We start from the raw sequence: 22,095 nt of genomic DNA on the forward strand, positions 1-22,095 counted from the left end.
TTGGCCAACATCTTGCCAGCCTATCCGCTGGGCTTATTTTTTTCCCCTATATGCTGCAGCCTAAACCAGCAACTCGCCAACTACTCTCTTCAGATGTAGTCACCAACGATAGGCCTCCGGCCACACATGCAACTCAACCGGAACTACCTCAGGCTACAGGGTTGGCCATGGATGCCATACAGAAAGAGATTTTTGAAATAGGGACCATCCTTGTGACCATGGACTTAAAAAAACAACTAACTTCAACTTGCAGGTAAACTCCCTACACCTGGAGGACAGTGCCTTCCACGCCCATACGTGGGCCAGAGTCTGTACCAAGTAGAATCTTAAAATGGACTGGGGCAGATACATTACCTTTTCATGTGCAAAGTCACAGACTTAGAAGACAGAGAGGAGAATATTATTTCACTTTTTGGTGCACCTCAGGGAGCAGAAGGGGAGGATGTGATGGTTTTTATCAGGACTCTTATTCCCAAGCTGTTCTAGCTCTGCCAGTTGGTATCCCTGGAATTCCATTGAGGACCCAAGGTCTGTTCTCTCTCCTAAGTCCTGTATTGTCTGCCCCATCCAATTGTTGCCTGCCTTCTCCACCATCAACATGTCAGAGCCATTAGACAAGTGGCAAAATGTGACTCAACCCCACTGCTCTTTGATGGACATCATAGTACAATCTCAGCAGATTCCTCTTCAGAACCACACACCAGACAAGTGCGGTTTCTTACTCTATGGGCCCATATGTGGTGTTGGGACATTACCTTTGAGTTAGTGGACCCGGCCTGTATGCATATCACAGTGGATTAGCAGCATAGAGAAGTGTATTTTTACATCTAAAATTGATATATGTCAAGAAAATGAATTCTAGTTATGTAAGAATTGTTTTATAATGTAGCATGCTTATATATATATATACCTTAAAACATTCATAGTTTTTTGTCCATTAGGAAAAGAACATTTTCTATTAAAAATTAGTACTCATATTTTTAAAAGATTAATATGCAGAATGTACAAGCACCCTCTCCTTTCCTACAGCTTCCAGGAGACCCACCTGTAGAGCTGAAAGTATGGTACAGGGCTTTCACTAAATATCTAGGAGCCATAGGTGGTATCAGATTCAGTGCAGAACGAAAGAGATTCATTCTGGAACACAACTTGGGCCATGAGGGCCAAGCTGTTTTGGAACATCTACCTTTACCCGAGGTGGCAGAATGTGTTGAACCACTGAATGAGTTTGATCAAGCTGTTCAAATGTTGGAAAAACAATTTGATGTAGAAAAAAGGTTAGTTGTAGCCAGACGCACATTTTTCACTAGAGAACATCAAATGTCTGAAAGTATTGTATCATACGTCGCTTCATTACGCATTTTAGCTTCTGATTGTGAGTTTGAGGGTTTCACTTCACAGCTCATTAGAGACCAAATTGTGGTTCGATGTAGAGATAAAAAAGTTCAACAAAAGTTGTTAACTTTAAAAAATCCTTCTCTTGAGGAGACGATTTCTATTGTCAAAAGTATTGAACTGTCTCAATCATCGTCGAACGAATTGAAATCAGATAAAGCTACTGTAGGAGTGGTGAATGAAGCAAAAAACGGAGTAGAAAAAAATTCTGGGTCTGAAAAGAACAGCAATGAAAGTAAAGGGAAATCGTCTTTTATTCGACAGGACAAGAAACAAATATATCTTCAAAAGAAAAATATGTGTTCAAAATGTGTTTTTTCTTCCCATTTCCCAAATTCATGCATTTGTCCTGCTAGGAATGCTTCATGTAGAAATTGTGGCAAACAAGGTCATTTTGCTAAAGTTTGTATCTCCAGGAGGAATGTCAATGCTGTATGGGAAGACAATGATAGATTGGAGAGGAATACAGAAATTGTAAGTTCAATGAGTGATTTAATGTTAGTAGTCAAGGATGATTGTGAGGAGTGTGTGGATCCTATCGTTGACATTACAGTGGATAGGAAAATCTTACAATTACTGGCAGATTCAGGGGCACGTATGACGATGATCACTGAAGAATTGTTTGGATCTGTGTGGGGTGATAGACATCTTGTACCTCCTGATAGAAGTCCAGTATCTTATGAGGGGAGAAAGATTGAATTGAAGGGGTTCTTTGAAAGTACATTATTTTTCAAAGAAAGATCCATAACAGTGAAAATGTATGTAGCGATTAAAGGTTTGAATATTCTAGGGGGGTATCACCAAGGATTATTCGGGATGACTCTTAGACCTGGTACAAAGGAACCCGTGTTCATTGTCAATGAATCAACACTCCACGATAATGTTTCAGAGTGGGCAGAGACATTTCCAAAAGTTTTTTGTGATAATCTTGGATTAATCAAAGGTTTTAAACATCTCATTAAAGTAAAGGATGGTGGCATTCCTGTAAAGCACAAGTTAAGGAATGTACCTTTGAGTGTCAGGGATGACTTAGCCAAAGAACTAGAGAAAATGTGTAAATCTGGTGTGATTGAGCCCATAGAGTCCTCTGTATGGTTAAGTCCCTTGGTCGTCGCACGAAAGAAAGATGGAAATCTCAGGGTCTGCATTGACTTACGCAGTCTTAATAAAGACATATGGGTTGATTCACACCCATTGCCCCGCATTGATGACATGGTTGCCAAATTTCAAGAGTCCAAATGGTTTTCGAAGATAGATCTATCTTCGACATATCATCAAATTGAACTGGACATGTCATCAAAACATTTAACTGCTTTTGTATCTTCCGTTGGAACATTTCAATTCTAGAGGATGCCGTTTGGGCTGGCCTCAGCGGCATCCGTTTTTCAACGTGTGATGGAAAGAGTCTTGGTGGGAGTTCAAAATACAGTTGTCTTTCAAGATGACATCCTTGTGGCAGGGAAATGTAAACTTTCTCATGAAAAAAATGTGACTGAAGTTTTAAACAGGCTGCAAGAAAAAGGGATTGTTGCTAATGTGAGCAAGTGTGTTTTTGGTGTTGAATCTATTGAATATTTGGGACACCGTATATCAGGGAAAGGAATTCTACCTAGAGATGGTCTTATTGAAGCTATCGCCAATGTTCCTTCCCCTAAGACCAAGGAACAGGTTTCAACTTTCTTAGGGATGTGCGAGTTTTATTCTAAGTTCATATCTAATTTTGCATCTAAAACTGCTCATTTGCGTGAACTTTTGAAAGGAGGAACTGTCTTTCTGTGGGATCAGAAATGTCAGACTGATTTTGAAAATATCAAGAGCGAACTTAGTTCTTGCAATATTTTGACTCCTTTTGATTCTTCTTTGGAATCTATTGTTTCAGTTGATGCAAGTCTTGATGGTCTTGGTGGTATGTTGACTCAAATGAAACTTGGTGTGGAGCATACTGTGTGTTTTATTTCTAGATCATTACGTCCTAGTGAGAAGAATTATTCTGTCATTGAGAGAGAACTTCTAGCGTGTTGTTGGGCAGTAGAAAGGTTTAAACGTTTTCTCTGGGGTAGAACTTTTAAATTATTGACAGATCATAAACCTCTTATAGATGTACGTTGTTACAACGCATGCTTTTACTATGCATGCCTTTACAATGCAGGTTTTTCAACGCAAGTCGTTACAACGACTTGCGTTGGGGGGTGCTTGGATAGTGAATAGTTTAATTTACTATTCCAACTCCAGTCCCCGTGGATAGTAGGGAAGGTGTTGGATAGTAAATTAAACTATTACCTATCCTAGAGCGCCCCCAGCGCAATTCTTTGTAATGACTTGCGTTGAAAAGCCTGCATTGTAAAGGCACTGCGTGGTAAAAGTTGCATCGTAAAGGATGATTCCCCCTCTCATTCCCATTCTCAACGGCGTTGTAGTAAAAGATCATACTCCTAGAATAGCTAGATTGAGTTCTAAGCTTCTTCAATACAATTTTACTGTTGAACATATTCCTGGAGGAAAAAACATCAGACCTGATTTACTTTCCAGATTGCCGTTACCTATAGTACACAGTGATTGTGTTGGTGATGACGATGAGGAATGTTTAATCACCAGTTTTGATGTCTGTAATGGAGGATGTTTTAATGAAGAGGAATAGTTTGATGCATTACTTTCTGATGTTGTTCTCAAGGAAGTAAAGAAATATATTATTCAAGGTTGGCCCAAGGAAAAACATTTAGATAATAGTCTCCAACCTTTTTCTAAAGTTGCAGAAGAGTTGTCTCTAGAAGGTGGTGAAATGATTCTACGAGTTGACAAGTTTATACCTCCTGAAAGCCTGAGAGATCGTATAATTATGGCTGGTCATGAAGAACATCTTGGGCAAACTTGCACCAAATGTTGAATTCGATCTATCTATTGGTGGCCTTCAATGGATCCTCATATAGAGAATGCAGTGGAAAATTGTTTCACTTGTTGTTCTAGTGACAAAGTGATCAAAACTGCTGTCTGTCCTAAAGTAAAAGTTGATTTGCCTTCTGGTCCGTGGATGAAATTGGCATTAGATTTTATTGGACCATTCAATGCTCTGTCTTGTAAATACAAATTTGCTCTGGTGGTAGCTGATTATTACAGCAAGTGGTGGGAAGTTTGTTTTATGGTCGACCCCAACACACATGAAGTCATCAAATTCTTGCAGAGTCTTTTTGCGAGAGAGGGGTTTCCCAAAGAATTAATGTCAGACATCGGAGTACAGTTTGTCTCTAAAGAAATGTCTACATTCCTGAGTCAATGTGGTATTAATCATCGCTGGGTGGTGCTTTATCAACCTCAAGGAAATGGTTTTATTGAGCGCATGAATCGTATTCTGGTTGATTGTGTACAATGGGCTGTTTCTGGGAATGTTGATGTCAAAAAAGCTGTCCAAAGTATGCTTTGGGCTCATCGAACCACACCAAGTACTGAATTTGGGAAAAGTCCATTTGAGTTATTGAGGGGAAGAATTGCTACGTTTGGAATGTGCCCAGCTTGGATGAGACAGTGGGATTTGTTTTCTAAAACTTCATTGGGATGTTCGGAAATGGAAGCTAATGATAAACTGGATGATAAAAAAGGGCTGTAATCCTGAGGTGAGATCTCACGAGGAAGTGTGGGCTCATAAAATCAATGTGGGAGATTGGGTAAACATAAAGATTACTCATAATGTACCCAAAGGTTTATCAAAATTTAGTCAACCTGTGTGTGTTGATTCAGTATCAAATCATGCTATCAGAGTCAATGGGAAAAATTGGTGGAATGCATCCAGAATTTATAAAATTCCTGACAAAGTTGTACTTCAAATGGGTTTGAAATCTAATACTGTTTTACATGCTAGTAACCCTATGATCAATGACTTGGAGTCTAATGGGAGGAGAAGAAGTCCTGATAGTCATAAGACATCAGCAGAATTATCTACTCCACTGTTGAGGAGGAATAGTCGTATGAGACAGTCACCCTAGCGAATGGATTTGTAAGGTGGCATTCACCCCTGTGTGTGGATTTGTATTATATTGCATGATTTGTTCATCCAAGCATATGGATTAGTCATTTTATTTATATGTTTATTCTTATTAATTCTATTTTACTATATTTTTATTTATATAATGCTAATGCTTATTTTTATCATTATATCTTATTCTATTCCTCATTTATATTATTGTTTTATTGTAAGAAAGGGAGATATTGTAGTAATGTCAGCCATGTCTATGATGTATTAATGTTCTGTTATCACCAGGTTGGCCATTACCTTGGTGATAGAATGTATGTATTCAATGCTTCTGGGACTGTTAGTTTATTCCCTGGAAGCTGAGGAGTTGGACGGTATTAAATGACTGTTTCTCCACCAACTCTTGTGTTTGTGGTCACTTCAATATCCTATACAGGATCTGCATGTTCGGATAACTTAAACTGTGGGTTTAGTGGCAGACTGGTTCCGAGCTCCCACATCAGGTATATTAGCCTGTTTGCATAAGCTAGCTCACAGTGCCACTAAAAACCTGCGTTCTGAATGCAGTGTCATATCCAGGTAAAAGTCAGTCCCTAAGAACCATTATGCATATAATGTAGGGAAGGATATAGGTGAAAGGTTGCAGTCTTATATAACAGGACTGAAGGCTACTCTCCACAGCTGCCGCTTAGAGAGTTTTTTTAAGGTTGCCTAAAACCACTAAAACCACTATAAGGGTTGTCTGGACTGGTGCTGGTTGCCCACTTGCATGCGTGTGCATCATATACCAAGCCAACCTCTCACACTATGTCACAGAAGTGTCACAATGTACCAACCTTGCAAATCCCTTCTGTCACAACTATCAGTCACACACTGCATGTCCCCTGCCCATTCCATCGGTTCCACATGACTAAATCACAGACTGCATGTCCCTGCACAACCTCTCCTTTACAGATGTCAGTATCATAGACAGTGCATATTCTAAACATCCCCTCTTTAAAAGGTGTTGGAGTCACAGACTGCCCAGACTGCACAATCTCTCAGTTGCAGATATTGAATTCATAACCTCTAATTCCCCTGCACATCCCCGATGTTATAAATGTTGGAATCACAGACTGCGCATACCCTGTGCATCCCCAATGTCAGAGTTACAGACTCTACGTGCCCTGCATGCCCCTCTGTTAAGGAGCATGCCCTGCACACTCCCTGGGGTATAGATGTGGTAGTCACAGACTGCATCTACCCTGCACCCTACCTGTATAACAGATGTCAGAGTCCGAACACACTCTCGTACATACCTTCCACATCCCCTCTGTTGCAGAAGTCAGAGTCACAGCATGTTCTACTGAGCCACACAGATATCACCGAGTTTAGTAATGAGACCTTTCTTCCACAGACTGCTTGTTTGGAGGGATTCAGACAGCCCTTGAATGCAGTTACAATAACATTACCCCCTGTTGGAACAAATGCATGATTTCATTTAATAAAAAACAGATATCAGTATGAGTTCCTGAGCAGACATGGTTACCCTGCAGGAATCTGGATGAAACAGCCAAACCAAGAAAAAGCATGGGTTTGATGTGGTAAAATAGCTTCATTTCAGTGTTTATCCACAAAATGTCATTTTTAAGTAGAGAGAAATATCCCTCCTGAATTGTTTTTAAATGGGGTGTTACACTTTTCCCCTCCCATAAGTTTGTTCCACAATTCTAAATCACTTTCAACAGCTCCAGGTAGATTTCCAACCCATCAATGTATGCCCGCTGTGCCACTCCATACAAAAGTCTGTTCAATGCAAATCAGTACTAAGCTAATACCCATGAGAACAATCCATCTCAAACTACCAGGCAAGGCACTCTCCAGAAGGGAACACAAGCAACGCAGACTTGTTACACCACTATTAGACCTCTTTACTGAGTTGTAGCTTAGCGTAGGGGCCTGTGGCACAGTGCGCAAGGGAACCAGGTAGGAATGTATGCCAGCCAGCACGTTACACAATCATTTGTTACCATTTGGTCACAATGGAAGGGCATTCTGAGGGTACAGAGGAAGCTAGCAACCAGCCTGTAAATAGCCATAATTAGTTCCTAATTTGTGCTGGTGTTCTCTGGTGCTTGCCACCGACTTATTTCATAACAGCAGCACATATTTATGACAACCCACCACATGGTGGCGCTGTTAGTCTATTTTTAAAAAGCACATGAGCAAAGTGTTTAACAATTGAATATAGGATTTGTAAAATAATAATACCAGGGTGCTTGCTCCGGCCCTTCTTACAGCTTTGGTTCACCTAGTATTATGCCACTGTCATACTTTTACAACTGTAATGGTATGTAGGCTCTTCACACTATAATCCCCTCTTCCTTTGCCCACTTACATTCCACTTAATGCTAGAACACTCCTCGGAGTCGCCTTGAGCTCAAGAAATCTCACTATTCATTAATGTGTTTATTTATTCATTCATTCATGTAGGTGTGCCATTGGTACAAGGATCTGGCAGCGCTGACAAGGACCACAGGTGGTGCAAGCTGCAGTGGCCTCCTAAGAAATATCTTGGGCACTGGCAAATATTATTTTACAAATTAATCACTGGCCACAATGTGGAGGATTGAGTTGTGCTACAGATATGTGGTATGTGGCACTCACCCAGTGTGTTGTTCTCCAGCCCTTTGACGCAGTGAGTGACGTCAGGAGAGCATTGCATGAAGATTCCTGAGCATTGGGTGGTGCCGAGAGCAAAACACTGCTCACAAAGTAGGCAATCTGCTGGAAAAAGAGATGCAATCTAGAGATCTGAGTGAAATTGTGCTTTTCTTTCAAACATAGAGAAATACGTCTAAAAAATAAGTATTTTGCTTTAGCCTTAGAGCGGGGCACATTCACAGTTTGCATGGAAATTTCTTAGGACTAAGGAAAAGAGAAGAAAGTTCTGGTACTCCGTGGTACAAAATATAACAGAAAATAGGTAATGCATCAGGGAGTTTCAGTTGTTTGGAGAGTACAACAATTAAGTAATGTAAGCAAAAAAGGGTACTTAGGGAGAAATGACCTAAAACTGAGGCAGAATGAAGATTGTAACAAGGATAACAATATGTACGTGCATCACTCTAATTTTTTTATTTTATCCAGCATTTCCAATTATGTATGTGTGCTATAAAGAACAATATTTTAAAAAAATATGTGTAAGAACAAGAATTTTGTAGTGGAAGGGTACACTTCCAGTCCAAAACCCATGTGGTACATTACATAGATGGGGCTTGATAATTTGCCTAGAGAACAACATTTGATGAGCTGTGTTGTGTCAAGGAGAGAGAACAGAAGAGCACCTTTTTGAACATATTGAGCCATATTATCAAGAACAGCGATAACATTATCGCCGCTTTAGCTGCTGGAAACTGCCGCTAAAGCGGCGATAAGGGGATTGATAATATGCCCTTGTGAATTCCCATTGAAGCCCAGGTTCTGGTGTGAATGGCATCACACCTGGGCTTCTATGGGAATTATAACACAACAAATAGAAGAGTGTCCCCTTGAGGTTCGTTACAACCTCTGTTCTATGTGGTGCATATATTGTACCCCAAATTTGGGACAACCTTTGTCCTTAGAAGACCCCTCACTCTATTTACTTCTATGAGAATTCACAAGGGCATATTACCAAGCCACTTATCAACACTTTAGCAGCAGTTTCCTGCCGCTAAAGCGGCGATAATGTTATCCCCGTTCTTGATAATATGGCCCATTCTGTTTTTCTCTCTGCCTATGCTGGAGCACTTTTGTCACACGGGTTTTGGACCTTCCACTACAAAATTCTGTGCTTACACATATTTTTTTGAATATTGTTTATTAGAGCACACATGCAAAGTTGGAAATGCTGGATAAAAGAAAAAAGTTAGAGTGTGTACCTGGGAGTGTGTCGAAATACTATGCCTTGCCAAGCAAGACAGATTGAGGAGAAATATGTTTTTTTCCCTTAGGTATTTCCTCTTTTCATATGTGCTGCACTCTGCAGCACACACAGAAAGAGGAAAATGCATCTAAAGATTGTTTTTGTGAAGGAAGGTTATGCTTCCTGCACAAAAACAATCCTGCCTGTAGCACAGGCATCTTTTCATTATGGTGCAAGGGTGAATGCGACTGCTTAAGATGCAAGGGTGAATGGCGACTGCTTAAGATAAAGGGGATCACCATATTCTGCTGAGATCAGACATGGTGCTCTAGGCATACAAACAGTGATCGTGGTACACCGCCTGTATTTCTTGATGTGCACACCATAGCACAACTGATTTAAACTGAATATTACTATATGGCCATACTTCGTGGAGGCAGCACAAGTGTCTTACAGTGAGCGCTGTATGGAGGGGTCGTCTCCTGGGCGGGAAGGCTCACGCTCTCCTCAGCGCAGCAAGTAGTGCCAGCTGCATTGTTTAGGCCTTTTACAGCTGCACAGCAAGTAGTGCCAGCTGCACCGTTTAGGCCTTTTCGCAGCTGCGCAGCAAGTAGTGCCAGCTGCACCATTTAGGCCTTTTACAGCTGCGCAGCAAGTAGTGCCAGCTGCACCGTTTAGGCCTTTTCGCAGCTGCGCAGCAAGTAGTGCCAGCTGCACCATTTAGGCCTTTTACAGCTGCGCAGCAAGTAGTGCCAGCTGCTCCATTTAGGCCTCTTACAGCTGTGCTGAAAGGAGTGCCAGCTGCACCGTTTAGGAACACTTATTCCATGGGGATATTTCTGTTTAAGTTAAGACTCTCGCTGCATTGGCAGAAACCTTGACATTATGATTTCAGGGCATTTGAGTCCCTCTGAGATGGCCAATTGGCCAGGGAGACTGCAAGGTTTGTACAGAGCCAGGCCCCTTTTTTAAGTATATGTGGTGCTAGGAAATGCTTTTCATGTTGTAGGATTTACTCACCCTGTTCTGAGCACCTCTAAAGGTGGCCTTATGCAGGCTGATGCTAAGTACAGTGATCACCAGTGGTCATTGGGTGTTCGCTTGTCTAATTGTGCTTCGTGATGGTTCTGACAGTGGTCCAGTTGGTCCCATCATATGTAAACATTTCCCTTGTAAGTATTATCTTATGCCAGTTGGCTTCATGTATACCTTGTTGAAGGGCCCAACAAATACCCACCTCTCTTTCCGGACGGCACATTAGTTCAGATTTCCTCTTCCGACATCTGTAATATGTGTCCCCTTTTAGTCCGTATACCTCTCCTCACCACCGCTTTCCTAGTAGCACCCTTCTCCTATCCCCCCTGCACTCCTTCTCCTCATTTTCCCAACATGGCCACCACTCGAGTTAAGGCAGGACTTAATTGCTATAAAATCATTTATCCTCCCGGCCAGACTAAAGCTTCAGTAAAACGATTGAAGCATAACACTATTGAACGTTTCCCTGATTCCCTATTTGTTGATCAATTTTACAATGGTCGTTTTGGAAGGTGCAAAAACGATTTCATTTTCTTCACTCACAACACCCCCTCCTGGTCCACCAGCCTATATAATTCCCTTAACGTCACCTCCTCCTCCTCTATCCCTCATGGGAAACAACTAAAGATTTCCCCCTCTGCGTATTTCAATGGATCCCTCACCATCTCAATCTATAACAATGGTACTGTCATGATCCAAGGCAAAGACACCTGTCTCTCTCTCTTTGACCACCTCTTCCCCTCCCTACTCCCCTCCCCTGCAACCGGGTTTTCCCCTGACTCCCCATCTAGCTCCACACATTACTCCCTTTCTCCACCCCCAACCCCCCTACACTCCAATAGGTTGTGCCCTCGGGAGACACAGGTCGGCCCTCTTCCCTCCCCCTCCCTTGTGCCCTCCTCTCCCTTTCCTCCCATTTCACAGTATGCCCCCCCCTTCATCACGTCAGCCTTACCTTCCTGCATACCTTAGCGTGTATGGTAGGTCTAAACTCTACTCCATGATTCTTGTTTTTAAATATGCTCATGTTGCAGATGCTCCATTTTACATCCATTTTACTTCCTTCAGTTCATCTCACACTTTGCTTTTTTCCCTCCAACCCTTCCAGGAGGAGGAAGTCCCACTCTGAGCTGCCATCTTTGAGCTGCAGCGCTCTAGTGGTTGGCAGGCACCAGTATTTAATTGAATGTCAACCGTGAACGTGCAGCGGATGTGCACAGGGGACATGCCACTAGCTCACTGAAGGAACACCAAAAGGAAGCCTGTCTGTGCCCGTCCACCCCCGGGCTGCAACCGGCACCAGACACGCTGCCCAAACTCCCCCAGGTATCTCTATATCCTCATACCTCAAAGCACTTAAAATGGATATGAAATGTAACTGCAATTGAATACTCCATAAAATCAAAGTCCCACTTACGTGTCTTAAATGTACAATGGAACCGAAGATTTTTGAGACTAGCCGTTTGATACCCAATAATATATTCGCAGAGAAACTGTTAGAGGGGTGCCTTACTAATGCTCGCTCTCTTTTTAAACATGCCCAAGACGTCAATTAGATGATCAATGACATACAACTTGGTTTTCTAATCATTACTGGGACATGGCTTAAGGTATGGTGTAACCCTGACTTTGCATTAGTACTTTCTCCAAATTATACCATCTGTAGATGAGACAGAACAAGGGGAGGAGGGCTGGCCAACATTCATCGTGAGTCTCTGTAATGCATAAACTTTCACCTCTCCTCCCTGAAAGGACCAGAACGCCTGGATTTGTGTTTCAAAATCAATGGTTCTTTCTCTTTTGCAGGCGCCCTGGCCCCAGTTTCGTATTCCTGGAAATTTTAGGTGATGCGTTATGCCACCTTATACCCCAGTTTCAAATTTTACTCTTCTAGACAATTTTAATCTCCATTTAGAATGCTACAGCAATCCTGGAGTAGATAACTTCATTGAAACATTTGAAAGTCTTGGACTTCACCAATTGATCTCAGTCCCTACCCACCAGGCCGGGCACACCATGGATGGAGTAAGTCCAAATGTATTTTCTCTAACAGTCAGCACCCCTGGGACCCAAGTCTGGTTGGACTATATGCCGAGTCCATTCATTCAACATTAACCTCCCACATTTAAACTACTCCTCTAATCAAAAAACATTCATATTGTCAAGCTGTAAAAGGGCTAAGATGCTAGCTAACTCATAGCTGCCTCATTTGGCAAGAGCTACCTTACCCACTGTATCAGGTAACACCTTAGATGACACCTAACGCTTTAACACATACATAAGAGCCATTAGTAACAAACTAGCCCCTATGGAGCAATCTACAAATAAAAGAAAAAAATCAATTTCTGCACCCTGTTATACGCCTATACTAGCAGAACTCCACCTCCAGTGCAAATAACTGGAACAGAGATGGAAAAGAGCATACAGTGCAGATTAACTGTACCTCTTCAGATGAAGCAGAAATAAATACCACTACAAATTAAGCTACAGAAAAAATAGTATTTCTCAAACAAGATCTTAGATGCTGGAAATGATTAGGAAAATGATTTTCACAGTGGTAAAATTGTTTACTAACCCACACAGGTTAGTTAAGGACATTTCTCCATCACAGATTTGACCAGATATCAATCTTCTTTGAACAAAAAATTCTTAACATCCAAAAAGAATGTAATGCTTCACAAACATAGTCGATAAATGTAAACCCTGACCCTACCTTCAAAGGACCAACCTTCCAGGCCTTTGGGAAAATCTCACTGGATCACTTGAGTTAAGCTATTGATGCTTGTAATCAGGATCCCCCTTTGACGCATAACCCCCTGTGGTTCTTCACAAGATGGTAAACATTTTTAATCCAGTATTTAAAAACACAATTAATTAATTGCTAAATACAGCAATAATTTCTACCAAATGGAAAAAACAGAACATAGGGCCCGATTCACAGAATTAACTTAAGACTCAATCCTAAACTTACTACTATTTTGGTATTCACAGAATGCACATACTACTTTTGGTATTCACAGAAGTTAGGATTTTGTCTTAAGTCTGTCTTAAGTCTGTCTTAAGTTCATTATGTGAATCGGGCCCATAGATCCTATCACACTCTCCAATCGTCGTCCTATATAACTACTACCCATCCTTGGCAAAATCACAAGAAGACTTTTTAACAGACAGCTCACTGACTTCCTTGAGAAAGCCAGGATATTACACCCCAACCAATCTGGGTTCTGTCCTAAACACTCAACTGAATCTGCACTACTAAAACTGTAGATGTACTGAATTTAATTCTAGACAAATGAAAAAATGCGATACTGATCATAGTGGGCTTATCTACAGCATTTGATACCATTTTGCATAACATTCTTCTATCCAAAATCAAACAAAGCATTTCCTCTACCACATTGGCCTAGATAAAATCCTTTTTTGCGAACTGTAGATAAACAATAACCCTAGGCCAATTTCAAAGGGCTTTTCTCTCAACCCTCTTTAATTTAACATCTTTAACATCTTAACATCTTTAACTCAGCTGATCTTGGTAATATCTTCTTTTAACATTGACACAACCTCATATGCAGATGATAGGCAATTGATTTTGGCCCTATACAAAGACACAACTAAAACAGCTTAATTTTAAGCGATGTATGACAGAGGTCATCCTGTGGATGAGACTCAACTATCTTAAATGCAATACGGATAAAACCGAGATCCTATTGGTAGGGAAGGGAAATCCCTTCAACCCAATCCAATGGTGGCCAGAAGATGCAGCTGCTCCACCTAATACAGTAGAAATCGCCTAGAGCTTGTGGGTAACATTTTATGTCTCTCTCTCGTTTGGGCCATAAGCTCTTGCAGTATCAGGAATGTGCTTCAACCTTATTAAAACCCTCAAAATTGTTCTTATTTTATTCCCCACTCCGCAAGGAGATTGTAGCTGTAGCACTTATCCTATCTAGATTAGACTACTGCAAAAGCCTTATCTTTTTCGCAGGAACAAACAAAAAAGTAATACAAAAGCTACAGGTTGTACAGAATGCAGCGGACCATTTGGTGCTGAAAATGCCACCTCGGTCATCGGCCACTACAGACCTCAAAACTCTGCATTGTCTGGCCATCCAAAAAAAAACTCCCATCTCTATGTATAAAACCAAAGGACGAAAATCCTTTGCAGTTTGGGCAACAACAGTATGGAACCTCATGCCCACACAACTAAAGTCAATGGAATCCGAAACCCTATTTGGGAAAGCATGAGAACCTGGATATTCTTAGCCACGGATGCATTATGTTCCTCACTGGTGGAATTGGATCACGTCTCATGCCTACCTGATCACCTTCGCTTCTTTCGTATAGTGCCAGGATGCTCCCTATCGATTGACAGCTGCGTTCTATACATTTTAAAATCAAAACAAGTAAAAAGTGTCTATGCCAATGTGGTGAGTGTTTTTTTGAACTCACCCTTTTGCACATCCATCATTCCACAGAGACGTTTTAGGGCATGGACAAAGTAGGGTCATGATCTCAGCCAGCAGGCAATAGAAGGCTCCTTCATGGAGTATTGATTTCACCTTCAAAAAGGTACAATACTATTACAAAGCATGTTGTTTGCTTTTGAATTTCCCCTCTCTTGTTGACATTTTGAGACTATGAGGAGATGTAGAGCGTCTCCACTGGCAGCTTCTTATGTATTCACTAGTGAGTCGGTGGAGCTAGGCTCTGGGTGAATGGCAGCTTTCAACAGGTTCTTGAAGAAGCCTCACTTTTGGTGTCCCAATGCAGAGTCAAACACATGTGGAGTGAGGGTAATTTACTCAAATTTGATATCAGGAGGTGAGTGAGCCCCTTGGAAGCCCTTGCCAAAGCACTTGGAGAACAGGAAGAGGATCAGAGACAGAGGGCAGGATGCCAGTGATCCCTTGTGAGCAAAGTTGCAGGTTCTGATCCTCTGAAGTCAACTGAGTCTGGGGCTGCTTAATGAGGAAGGGATGGAGGCCGTGGTGTGGCCCAGTGGCAGGTGATCCTCCGCGACATGGGAACAGACGTATGTTGGGCAGGGAGTCCTTTGGAATGTAGGTCAGCAATATGGGTGTGTAGTTACCATAAAACGAATACAGGTAGTAATTTTGAGTAGGCTGCCATGCTCCAAAGACTGCAAATGGCAACTAGACAGATGGGCCCACACTCAGGGACACCATTCACAATACAGAAGCAGCAGCTGCTACTGAAATGTCGCCACGGTGGCAGAGCATGTCACTGTCCAAATTGGCCATGGATTCCATGAACTGTTGAATGCAAAAAGAACAATTGATGGACAGAATTCAGAACAATGTCATACATTCACCACAGTACAAATATCTGGGCCTAAATCTATCCCCCGTGCAATTACAGTTTGGACCCAGCCATATGCAAATCAGTCTTGACCCTGCTCCCCAATGGAAAGAGTCAACATCAAACTGCCAGGCCAGGTCCTCACTGGACTAGAAACAAGAATCCTAGGACTGGTTTTGGGCTTTCAGCCCTCATCGGCAAGGGAATACCCATCCCACTTGGGGTGACAAATGCAAAAATAACAATTGATGGACAGAATGCAGAACAATGTCATACATTCACCCCAGTGCAGAGATCAGGGCCTGAATTCATAATTTTTTTGTAACTATTTAATGCCAAGAGAGGAGAATTTGAGCAAAGGGTGAAAGTTTAGTGACCTCTAGTGAAACACACAGAGACACGGATTAGAAAGGGAGCCCCAGTTTGGTAATAGAGCAGTACATCAGTGCCGATCGTGAACCGTAAGTAGGCCCCAGATTGTCTACAATTACCAGTGGCACCACACCTTAATGAATATTGAACTTCTTGGGCATGATTCTTGGGTCATCAACAGATCTTGTTCAGAGCATTGGCCTGCCATGAATTACTTATACAGCAGGAGCTTTATTTAGCGCAAGGTCCGACTGTGAGCATAATTTTTACTAATGGCCGCAGTGATTTCCTTGCTCTCTTTACAGTCACACCCGACAGATACCAGTTGAATGTATCATGTGTTCTGGGGGCATGCCTTGTCATGGGACAGCTCCTGTTCACATGGACTCTCTAGCTCCCTGAACCTGCAGTGCTACACCTAGAAAAGGACAACCAATTTGTCAGTTAGACTTTTACTACTCTTCCTTGCTACATGTATACTTTAAACTGAGACGGTGACTGGTAAATGATCATAATGACAAACAGCAGAGAACCTGTCAATGCACTCAGTCATTAAAACATTCCAAAAATGCTTTCACAATAGAGGAGAGAGATTACCCTTAGAAGAACAGAAAATTGATGCATGCATAGACTGGGAAAAGGATCACTGGTACCTACAAAGGAAGATCACAGACCTGGAGGTCAGATGTCATCAAGATAGTCAGCATTTAGTTGTCATACCTGACAAAATGGAGGGAGATTACATGAACGCATTACTGACAAAACGTCTCCCGGAGTTTCTGAACGTGATGCTTACCTCCCATTGGAAACCCAAACATCACACAGACTGAGATCATGCAACACTCATCCTAAGAAAAACCCTCGCCAGATTATTGACTCCTTTAGTAGGTATCAACATGCTACACACATTATAACCACTGCAGAGAAACATGACTCCTTACCCATGAGAGATCACTGTTTCATAAAACTGGGATTTAGATACCGTTAATTGGATCCATCTAGCATGCTCATCATAAGCAAAGAACAAACAACAGAATTTGAAGACCGAGTTCAATTTTTACAAAGTAAAACTGATTATTTTTCTGGGAAAATTCTAAATTCTCAAAATAAAACTAAAGACATCTTCAACATAGTGAACGATCTGTTTAATAACGAAAGAACTATGCCTCCTTTGGTTTCCTCGAAGGAACTTTGTAATTTATTAAATGATTTTTTCTTAGATAAAATTGCCACCATAAAAAAGCTCATTCAAAGTCTCTCTCGCGGGGATCCCATTGAAGACATCTATCATAATCTAGATACTTTTCCACCCATTGATGAAAAGATTTTTCCAGAACTTCTTTCTCGCGTCAAATCTGGCTCGCCCTATGACAGCTGCCCTCCCCATATTTTAAAGGAGGTGTGCTCAGCTATTTCATCAGGAATCCTTTCTCTTCTGAATGAATCACTCACACAGGGCAAGGTTCCTGACAAATTTAAAAACGCCATTTTGATCCCACTATTGAAAAAACCGGGAGCAGACCCCCTGGATCCAGCCAATTACAGGCCTATTTCCCTTCTCCCTTTTTTCTCCAAACTCCTGGAGGCTCACGTATCCAGGTGTATGTCTAATTTTATCGAGAACTCGGAATACTTAGAACCGAATCAAGCGGGATTTCGACCATCTCACTCAACAGAAACTGTCATTTTGGCTGTCCAAGATACATTAAGATCTAATGCAGAGAAGGGCATCCATCAGGCTCTGGTGCTCCTTGATTTGTCGGCCGCGTTCGACACGGTTGACTATAACATTCTGATCAGCCGTGTCGAGCAGGCCGGCCTCAGGGGCCCCGCACTGAACTGGACTGCCTCTTTTATTACAAATCGTACACAGTCAGTGAGATTAGGGTCTTTCACAGCCCCCAGGATGTCATCTACCTGTGGGGTCCCCCAAGGTTCGTCACTTTCCCCTTTATTATTTAATCTTTATCTTCGCCCACAGATTCACTCTTTAAAAAACTATAAAATCACCCTTTACAACTATGCTGACGATCTTCAGTTAATCATCCCCCTAAACACCCCAGACTCAGCCGCCAAATGCTCGGCCGTAATGTCACACATACAGAGATGGATGACCCTAAATCATCTCAAACTTAACCCGGGCAAGACAGAATTGATCTTGCCTGGGGAAAGTGAACTGAGCTGGGGTCGACATTTTTGGCCGACCGATATGGGAATCCCTCCCACAAAGACCCACTCGGGTAAAAGTCTAGGGATCACACTTAACGAGGATCTATCTCTTAAAGGATAGGCAGGAATGGTGGTCTGTTCTAGTTTCTTTCAACTCAGAAAGATTAGGAAAATCGCCCATTTTTTAACACACTCTGCACTCATTCAAGTAGTGATTGCCCTTGTCCTTTCCCGTTTGGATTTTTCTAACAGTCTCTACTTGGGCCTTCCAACTGGCCTATTAAAACGCCTCCAGATGGTCCAAAACCAGGCGGCGAGGCTCATCTGGAAACACCCCAAGTGGCAATCAATTAGGGCTGGGCTGGAAAAACTCCACTGGCTGCCTGTGGCTCAGCGAATTGCTTTTAAGGCAGGTTGCATCACCTTTAGGGCGCTCTGTGACATTGGCCCGATATTCATTAGGAAGTCCATCACTAACTATAAACCTCAGTGCAACTTACGCTCAACACATCTAAGCCTTGCAAATGTCTCTACATTTAAGAGGAAACGCCAGGGTGGCAGCTGCTTTTACCATCTGGCTGCCTCTTTTTGGAAAGCTCTTCCACTTTCTATTAGACACAGTAACCATTTACTGGCGTTCCGAAAGTCTATAAAAACGTGGCTGTTCCAACAGGCTTATGCTTAGAATTGTGTTTAGTGTCTTGAATAAATAGCGCCAAGAAACCTAAGGGTTGCGCTCTAGAAATAGTTATTAACATAACATTAACATAACAATTGGAGGACTGGTTTAACTCACTTGAGGATTAAACCTGATTACTTACCGGCACGGTGACAACAATACATGCCACCCACAACACCTGGACATGGCCCCAGAACCAACATAACTGGGAGGAAAAGGGATGGGTGGAAATGACCAAGCAATAAGCTTTGAGATCAAATCAAACCAACCTAATAAGTCACACCCTACCATAGACAAATCACAATCACCACTGAAACCCATCTGATGGCATGGAGATCGGATCCCCAGCAGATAAAGTGTTTTCTTTGTTGTTGCTGTACTTTTACATGTTATTGCACAAAATGCTCCGCCTCTTATTATTATTCTCCTCCTTTTCCTTTAGACACTGCTAGCGCTCTCTTCGCCATTCAACATGGTTCAATAGGTACTGCTAGGAATTGGCATCCTACTTACCCTGAGTACCTTGCTTGGCTAGGATTTATGTATTTATTTATTCATGCGTTTTATAAAGTGCACACTTGACCCGAAAGTATCAGAGCACTTTACAGAGTAAGCACAACAGTAGTAACATGTGTTACATAGAGAACAAATAAAATATATGCTAATGGTTAAAAGAGAAAATGGTCTACAGTGGGATATATAAGCAAAAAAGGAGCAAGTAAATGAGTTACATCAAGTGTAAATAAAACACATACCAACATAATATGAAAGAAGTCCAATAGACAACAGCAAGTTAAAAAGTTACATGAAGTGTAAATAAAAATGCACAGCAGCATTATATAAAAGAAGAATTTGATAGAGAGTAGGAGGTGTGGAAGTTAGGTTATGAGGTAATACAGGTGGGGAGTTGCCAGGTTGGGGAGAGTAGATGCACAGTGTCCCGAGATAGTGAACACACATGGCAACGTAGTACTAATGTTCATGACAACTTAGTACTTTATAAAGAGAGCACATCAGCAATAAGAAGGGGCACATGGAGAGTGAATACAAATATATAATAACAGTGATCAGAAGTAAAAGAAATAGGGTGGGGTATGTGAAGTAAAATAGGAGCTAGAACCCAAGTAACATAAAGTGTAAATAAAAATACACATTGGTGACAAATCAAAGAAGACTTTTAAAGCTAGTAAATATAACAGCTATGAGGGAGTTGTTTAAGAATGTTACAAGGGTGGGGAGAGTTGCTGCACAGTTTTCCCTGAGTTTTCCCTGAGGTGGAGAGACATAGCTTTAAGTAAGGGTATAGTGCAACGCAGATGCAAGCCTCAGTGAGAGAGGAATTTGTCGGAGAGAATTTTTTTTCACTATTTTCCTGAAGAAGGATGTGGGTGGTTTGTATCTGATCTCAGTAGGGAGGGAGTTTCATATAAATGGGGTCATTCAAGAAAAGAATCAGTCGCACAATTTCTTTTTCTTGAATTTCTGTTGCTCAAGGTGTAACGTGCTCATACTTCTGGCAGATATGTTTCTACTCAAATGGGTCAATTTTTGGGATAGGTTGGAAGGGGTATTGTGGTGCAGCGCTTTATAAGTCATGGAAGCCAATTTGAAATGCATCCTGGTCTCAAAAGAAAGCCAATCAGAGCTCAAATGTCAGGGGTGATGTGATTATTCTTTTTAGAACCTGTAATGAGCATAGCTGTTGTATTAAGTGTTCCCTTAAGCAAGAAGCAAGTGATGTTTTTAGGAGGCCCACTAGGGTAGTGCTACCGTATTCTTGTTTTGGAAGCACAAAAGCACGAGTGACAGTTGTGAGGTGAGTCGGGGGAGGGAAGGTTTGTGTTTTCCAGGGATATTTAGCTGATGGTTAGCTCCGCTTGTGATAGTGATAGCGCTGATGTGTTTTGGTATAGAGAGGTCATTTCCTAAAGTTATACTTAGGGATTTGTCAGAGTCGACAATGTGTGGTGTGTAATTCACTGACTATTAACTAACTCTTACCATCAGCCATATATGCATAAGACAGGGCAACCACACAGGGGTTTTATAGTTTAGATCTCTTTTCTTTATTGCTGGCTGTCCCGTCTCCTTACCCATGTCCTCCTTGCATTCTCCATAGCATCATGGTAAAGGTATCTAGATCAGATCAAAAACCTCAAGCCACTTGCATTGCGGAGTGAGACCCCCGTGCTGCAGGTTATGTTATGGTTTCTTGGTGCTAATCCTAGAAGTTGTCGTGGAGGTTGACAGTTCAATTCGACCAAGTTTTGAGCAATTTTATAAATCTCAATAAGTCTGCGCTGTACCTGATTTCCAGGGGGATGGAATTCTACATTGTAGGGGCCAGAATTGCAAACCTGGCTTCCCCTTGTCACTTTAACTTAAAGGTAAGAGTTGCCAGTAATAGGTGGTGAGCCGAGCGAAGATTTCGTGAGGGACACTACCTGGAGAGAAGGCTGTCTACAATACCAGGGCCCTGACCATACAGTGACTTGAATACGTGATAGCCGATCTTAGACACACAGTGTTGAGGAATGGGGAGCCAATGCAAATACCTTAGAAGGGGGAAGCCTGATTCTACTGTGATTTCTGATAAATCAGTATGGCTGCCTGATTCTAGACTATCTGCAGTTTTTTTCATAAGACTGTCTGGTAATCCAAGATAGATTGAGTTGGAGTAGTCAAGGTACGATACCACCCAAAGCCACTAAGAGACAATCCTCCTTTTAGCCAGTTCTTACGTCTCAAGAGAAACTGTAGCAAGAATGAAGATTATCACTCTCAGGCCAAAGAATTGAGCGATAAACTGAGGAAAAGGGACTATACGGAGAAGACTATCAGGTATTGCAAAAAAGAGCGAATAACCAACCGAGGGAATGCCTTTTACAAAATTTTCCCAAAGCACCGATACAAGATCTGACTACTTGTGTGACAACATTTTGCCCCTCTTCATATGATATCAAGAAAATGATAAATAAGAATTGGCATATTTTGAACACCGGAGTCTTCAACTGGCCGAAACCCAGATTTGCCAATCGCAGAACCAAGAACATAAAAGATGTTTTAGTGCATACTCGACCAGTGAAAAAACATCAATAGGTCATAACGAGGGATGTAATGATGACACCAGTAACGGGGCACTATCCATGTGGTTCTTGTGTAGCCTGTAAAACAACAACAGGGTCAAAAACATTACAACTGTCTGAGACGCTAGTATGGACTCAGGGCCAGCACACCAATTGTAATTCCTCGCATGTTATCTACATGGTAAGTTGC

General features: G+C 41.8%; 2 protein-coding genes across 2 annotated transcripts in view; one reads left to right on the plus strand and one right to left on the minus strand.

Annotated features, from left to right (window-relative positions):
• LOC144805452 (uncharacterized) overlaps positions 1 to 8,097 on the minus strand; it is a 36,341-nt gene extending 28,244 nt beyond the window's left edge. Inside the window, exons 1-2 of the mRNA XM_078672003.1 lie at positions 8,006 to 8,097; positions 6,658 to 6,813 (exon numbers count right to left, since the gene is read on the minus strand). Of these exons, the coding sequence (XP_078528129.1) occupies positions 6,658 to 6,813; positions 8,006 to 8,063 (214 nt within the window). The 5' untranslated portion in view covers positions 8,064 to 8,097. The remainder of the gene's footprint in view (positions 1 to 6,657; positions 6,814 to 8,005) is intronic.
• LOC144805440 (uncharacterized) overlaps positions 1 to 22,095 on the plus strand; it is a 947,065-nt gene that overhangs the window by 367,500 nt on the left and 557,470 nt on the right.

This window comes from Lissotriton helveticus, assembly GCF_964261635.1.
Source record: "Lissotriton helveticus chromosome 1_1 unlocalized genomic scaffold, aLisHel1.1 SUPER_1_unloc_10, whole genome shotgun sequence".
NCBI classification, from domain to species: domain Eukaryota; kingdom Metazoa; phylum Chordata; class Amphibia; order Caudata; family Salamandridae; genus Lissotriton; species Lissotriton helveticus.